Genomic DNA, 6000 nt, shown 5'->3' with positions numbered 1-6000 from the left:
GCTTCTAATTAAAAATGTAATATATCTAAAAGATATATAATATATGTATAAAAAATCTAAAATATATATGTAAAATGAAAGCATATAATTTCTACTAGTTTAAAATATAATACAAAATAAAAAAATAAAATATATAAATGATTACATGATTTTTTCAAGAAGGACATGAATTTTAACCATGAGGTTATAGCTGCCTGCTCCAGGTTCCTTAGCTACTTCTGCCGCATAGCAATGGATTGTCAGATGGCTCTCTTTGGGGGCCTAGACTATCTTCTTGACATCAGTTATATTGGACTATGTAAGTGGTAGCAGCCAACAACCTGAGTGCACTCACATTGTTCATACTACTCCCCGTAGCGTGTGATTTAATTTCAAACGATTTTTTTTCTACTAAAATTTTAGCGTTTTTCCAGCAGATTTGTTTGATTAATTTGTTTACATATTAAAAGTTGCATTTCTGTATGTTCATATCATAAGTCTTGCAATATAAACAAGATAATCTGAGATAATCTACCCTCACCCTGTTACAGAAAATATATAAATGACATTCTAAAATCTTGCTTCCAATCAGCAACAAATTTGAGGAAGACAGTGGGACATGTAACATTGTCAATGTGCGAAAATTTGAAGTAAATTGGTTTAGTTGTTTTTGAGTTATGCGAATGGAAGGACACAGACAGACAGCCTCAGAAATGCACGCTATTGGAGTTATAAATATCCAGTTACAGGAATTGGCCTTCAGTTAATCCAATGGGAGTAAGTGTTAAAAGAATAGCACTGCTTTTCACTGGAAGACCTTGCCTTATCTATCTCAGACCTGATAAGTAAAACCAGGATGTTTCCATTTTTAATTAGTTAATGGATGAATGCAAGATGATATTATGATGCAACATGTAGAAATGTTACTTTTATGTTTTCTTAGAATAAATCTTTTCAGATGTAATAAATGTTTTTGTTGCTTTAAATTTTATTCATATTCTGTTTTCTAAACACTACTTGTTTTGATTAATATATATTTGTTGTTGCAATATCATTGTTTAATAACAGTTTAAATTAGCAAAAAATAACATTAGCACAAAAGCAACATTTACGTTACTGATATTCAGATGCAGGTGAAATAATAAATTATACAAATGAGATTCTGACTCCTCCAAAAAAACTAAACTTTTTCTGAGAGAAATTGTTATTTAATACCTCAAAACAAAATTTGTATAGTGATAATTTATCAAAATTGATGAAACAATTTGAAATACTGTTACAACATTACTTTTATTGTTTAAATAACAATCATATATATTAATAATGGGATTATATATAAAGCTTGGTTTCCATACAATCACTACACACTATTGTCAAAAGCTTTTGGTGATGCTGATTGGTCAGTTGAATCGGGGAGCCTTCTTGATTGTGTCGGGGACTGTAGAAACAGTAGCGATTTTGAAGAAACCAGGCATAATGTGCCCGGCTGTCCCATGACAAAACAGTGTAATATAAAAATTAAACAAATATTTTTGTTAAGTTACGTTGTTTTGCCTTGGAACGGCCGTGCTGATAAATAATAAGAAATATTTTACTCGTACAGCATGAGCATTCTAAGTAAATTTATTTGTGATTTGTTTGCATGCGTTTGATGTGTTTGTTCTAGGTTGGTTTTTGTCGTGATCTGACTGCTGGGTGTTGTAGATTTCTCTGCTATTTTTGTCGTACTAGCACACAGAACCAGAAGTCCATGTTTGATAACCTAGGCTACCTACTTTCTCACAGTTACATGGGCCTGTGTAAGTATATATCAAACACTCCACAAAGAATCAAATTTTATTCATAAATTTGTAATTTTTGCGGAAACGGGAAAAATTAAGAGAGTATCTAGTGTTGGTGTTGATAATATGATTCTTTTTTTAAGGTGATTAATAACTTTGAAGAAATATGTATCTATCAGGATTTGAACCTAAGCCCCTCTGATTACCGATCATTTGCTCCAAAATCTGAACTATTTTTCAATTTTAATTTTTGGGTGTGACCTACAGGGAACTTGCACATATATTGAGTGCTGGAGGCTTGCTGATTAAAGGAGGGGTTCTTGAGACCTTTTGAATTGAAAGAGGATACTGGTGTAAGTTAGTGCTGGAAATAGGGGATGCTCAAAGAAGGGGGGTACTCAAAGAAAGCGGTGCTCAAAAAGGGGGAGCTTATACACTAAGTCGCATTTGGATACGCTGCTAGCAATTAAACATGACTGCACAATAACAGTATTTTTGTTTCACGTTTGTTAACCATTGCTATACAAACCATTATTATTTATATACATTTATCTATATAATATAAATAATATATATAAAACTTAAAGATATGGTATAAGCCTCTGTATGCCACAAAATATGTCTTTTTTATACCTGTTTAACTGATATATATTACTCTGCTATAAATTGATAATTAACCAGTTGAAATGATTACACTGTATTGTTTTCTGGCTGCAAATGTATTTTTGTAAAATTGTAGTATTATTTCTCACTGCTTATTGTATGAATGCAGAGTAGATTTCTGTTCAATTATTTTTTTACTTATTTAAATAATTAAAAAATAATCCAAAGCTTTTCTAAAGTGGAATTCTCAATTTTAGTGTTGAAACAATTGTAGTGAATACATACATGATCGAAGCAATCATAAATCTTCAGACAAATCTTACAAACCACAAAAGCTCGGTCGTATATGTTAAATTTAACTCTAAAAAAAATTAGGTCTAACGTCCAACCTTTGTTAATAATGATTATAGAAATTTTAATAAATAATGTGAAGATTGCTGTACTCAGTACTCAGCTGTACTCAGAAATATAACTTTTATTATATTTTTTTTTTACTCCACTCAGCTTTACCCTCTCTGAGAGGATCATGTCCTTTGGATGTTGCTGCCGCATCATTGATGGATAACAATGAACTTGCTCTGGCCTTGCGAGGGCAGCATTTAGAGAAAGTGATCAAATATCTGTCAAAATGTGGCATGAAGAATAATGCTAGGATGATGTCACTCGGAAAGGAGAATATTGGATGGGACCCGCTCGATGGAGAACGTTACCTTGATTTCATGAAGCATGCTGTGTGGGTGAATGGTAAGATTTTTTATTTAGTTTGATTATTTGGCACAGGAATAAAATTTAAATAATAAAGCGTCTCACCCACCTCAGACTCGCCATGGTTGGGCAGAGGTTGACAGACTTATAAGCACCTCTAGATGCCTAGGAATGGCACATCACAATAATTTTTCAAAGCTGTATTCTTCGATGAAATAATTGACTTCTTTTCCACAAGGCAGCTTAGCTCAGCCAGCTAAAACTGGTGGTAGCCACTGTTCGTGGGCTGAACCGTGGAGATGTCTAGGTCCCCTGTTCAATTCCCATCACTGTTCTTGTGTTTCAGCTGGAGGACTGAATTACAAATTACGATAGCGCACCTTCATTGGACCAGCGTTTACCTTAAAGAATGCAGTACTATTTTCGAATAGAGTAGGGGATTGTCTCAGCCTGATGTATTCACCAACAGAAAGATCCCACTGGAAGCAAGTCTTCAGATTTAGTGTGTTTTGCCTGGTGTGATTCACACCAAAAGAAAAAAAAGAAAAATACTAGAAATAGTAAGCATTTTTTGATGGGACTGACACCATATGTTGCCTTACTGTTACATGAAGGAAAATTAAATTGTTTCTATTCTAATTTAAGGTGAGACTGTGGAGGAGAATGCTAATTTAGTTGTACGCCTACTTATTCGTCACCCTGAATGTCTTGGTCCAGCACTGAGAAGTGAAGGCAAAGGGCTGCTGGCAGCTATGAAAGATGCAATTGAGATGTCTGAAAGTGCTGAAGAGGGATTCCCACCTGGAATGCAGAGCCTACCAAAGATTATCACTGAAGGGGGAGAAGAGCCAGTGTAGGTTTTGTTTTTGTATTATTGTGGAGAATCTGTAATTAAAATTATTTTTCTGCTTATATTATGGCATTGTTTGTAATCCACATTTTACCTGGAATTTTAACTCTCTTTTGTACATTTGATTGTTTGAATAAAAATGTGTTTTTCATATTTCATATTCTGTTCAAATTAGACCTGAAGACGAAGATGATGTTGACATGGGTGGAGCAATACTGACGTTTTATGCTGTATTAATCGACTTACTTGGTAGATGTGCACCGGATAAACAAGTTCTCAGTCATGGAAAATCTGAATCGCAGAGAATGAGAGCCATTCTTAGAAGTTTGGTGGCCCTTGATGATCTTGAAGGCGTACTTTCATTAAAGTTCAACTTGCCGTCACCAAGTAAAGTCTACGAGAAAAAAGATGGTAAGGTTGAGATTATGAATTTCAAGAATACTTACTGGATAAATTGAATATTGCAATTATTCCTTTAACTAAACACCCTTCTGAAGAAAATAAAACCATCCATTTCATAGCAACACGTTGCCTTCAATCATCGTTTACATGTAGAAAATATAATCATCCTGAGCTCTTTAGCTTGTGATTGGACATGACTCAGCATCTACTGTATAATGTATATCTCCTTGCTGACTGTCATGTTGGACTGCATTGAGATATGTACAATTTTTACAACAATAATAATATTAATAATTGTTGACTTTTTTATAGCGTATATTGTAGAGACCTCTATGCGCTTATAATTATTACCCCCCGGTCACTGGATCAAGCACATATGGAACACATACTCAGGTCCCTTGGGAGAATTCCATAATATTGCAGCTGTAATCAGTGCATTTTTGTGTTTGAACCTACCACATGTACTCCTGGGTGGAAAGAGACAACCATAGGTAAAGTGCCTTGCCTATAGGACGCAAACGAAATACACAGAGAAGGATTGAACCTTCGAACTCAAGATTGAGAAGCAAAACTGCAGCTGGCACGCCAAACCGCTCCTACGGTGATATAATCATTATGAATAGAGCTGATGCTTTGTGGTTGCTTGCCTTCAAATCCCAGAGCTCTGGGTTCAAATCCTGTGAGGATACTTTTTCACATGTAATTTTAATAAATATAATGAACTTTTTTTTTTCAGACACACTAGGGAAGCCACTGGGAGCAGACTTAAAGGGATTAACACCCAGCCACAAGGAAGCGATGTTGCTGTTCATGGAACGAGTGTACGGAATCAGTGATCAGGAGATGTTCTTTAGACTACTAGAAGTAGGCTTCCTACCAGACTTAAGAGCTGCTATGGCTATGGACACGGTAAGACAACAAACAAAATATATAACATTAATTAATTGAATTATTATCACCTTGAAATTAGAAGTGGATGACATGTGTTCATATATGGATTTTTTCTTTTGTGATTATACTGTAGTAGAATATTCATTAGCATAAAAAAAAGAAGAATTTTGCAGTACTATATAGTAGGTTGCTGTCTGAGCTAACAATAGTAGAATCAAGCTCTGAATAGGTTATCCAGTCCAGAGCCGCCGCAATCTTAGTCGGGGGCCAGCGCGCACAAAACTCCCAAGGCTCAGCCTTGCTGCACGAGCGACACAACGGGCACTCCGAGTGCCGGTCGAGCTTAACACTCGGTTTGGGGCCCCCACACACCGAGCATAAAGACTTGCGAGCGGACATGGAAACCGATCGAGACTACAATAAAAATAAAAGGATATCTTGTCAACCACTAGTTGAAAATAAATCAAAGGCAAAAATAAATCAAAGGAGAACAGAATTACTTGAAAAGTCCTGCTAGTTTTCCGAAGGCTAGACGATCCGACTTCGAACAACGTCGAAAAGGGAATGAGGACGTTTGTTAGGGAGACGGTTCCTTGGGTCGGCCTGTTCCATTTTTTTTCGAAGGGGTGTTTCGTTTTGGGAACAATGGCAATTAGTCGGTTATCCAGGTAAGTATCTCACTCATAGACTACCAACATCACAATTGATTTGTGTAATTTGTTGTATATGACCAAATATAGATATGATGTGCCTGCCTATATATGGTCGTGATGTGATGTCATAATGACA

General features: G+C 35.5%; 1 protein-coding gene across 1 annotated transcript in view; it reads left to right on the top strand.

Moving 5' to 3' along the window:
* LOC117125493 (ryanodine receptor 2-like) overlaps nucleotides 1-6000 on the top strand; it is a 109376-nt gene that overhangs the window by 64873 nt on the left and 38503 nt on the right. The window contains exons 54-58 of the mRNA XM_033271990.1: nucleotides 160-298; nucleotides 2868-3107; nucleotides 3714-3921; nucleotides 4094-4329; nucleotides 5057-5229. Of these exons, the coding sequence (XP_033127881.1) occupies nucleotides 160-298; nucleotides 2868-3107; nucleotides 3714-3921; nucleotides 4094-4329; nucleotides 5057-5229 (996 nt within the window). The remainder of the gene's footprint in view (nucleotides 1-159; nucleotides 299-2867; nucleotides 3108-3713; nucleotides 3922-4093; nucleotides 4330-5056; nucleotides 5230-6000) is intronic.

The sequence above is a fragment of the Anneissia japonica genome, unplaced genomic scaffold, assembly GCF_011630105.1.
Source record: "Anneissia japonica isolate Jap-2015-1 unplaced genomic scaffold, ASM1163010v1 scaffold7731_len1735946_cov199, whole genome shotgun sequence".
NCBI classification, from domain to species: domain Eukaryota; kingdom Metazoa; phylum Echinodermata; class Crinoidea; order Comatulida; family Comatulidae; genus Anneissia; species Anneissia japonica.
Note: the sequence above shows the minus strand (reverse complement) of the source record. Positions and strands in the feature narration are given on the sequence as shown.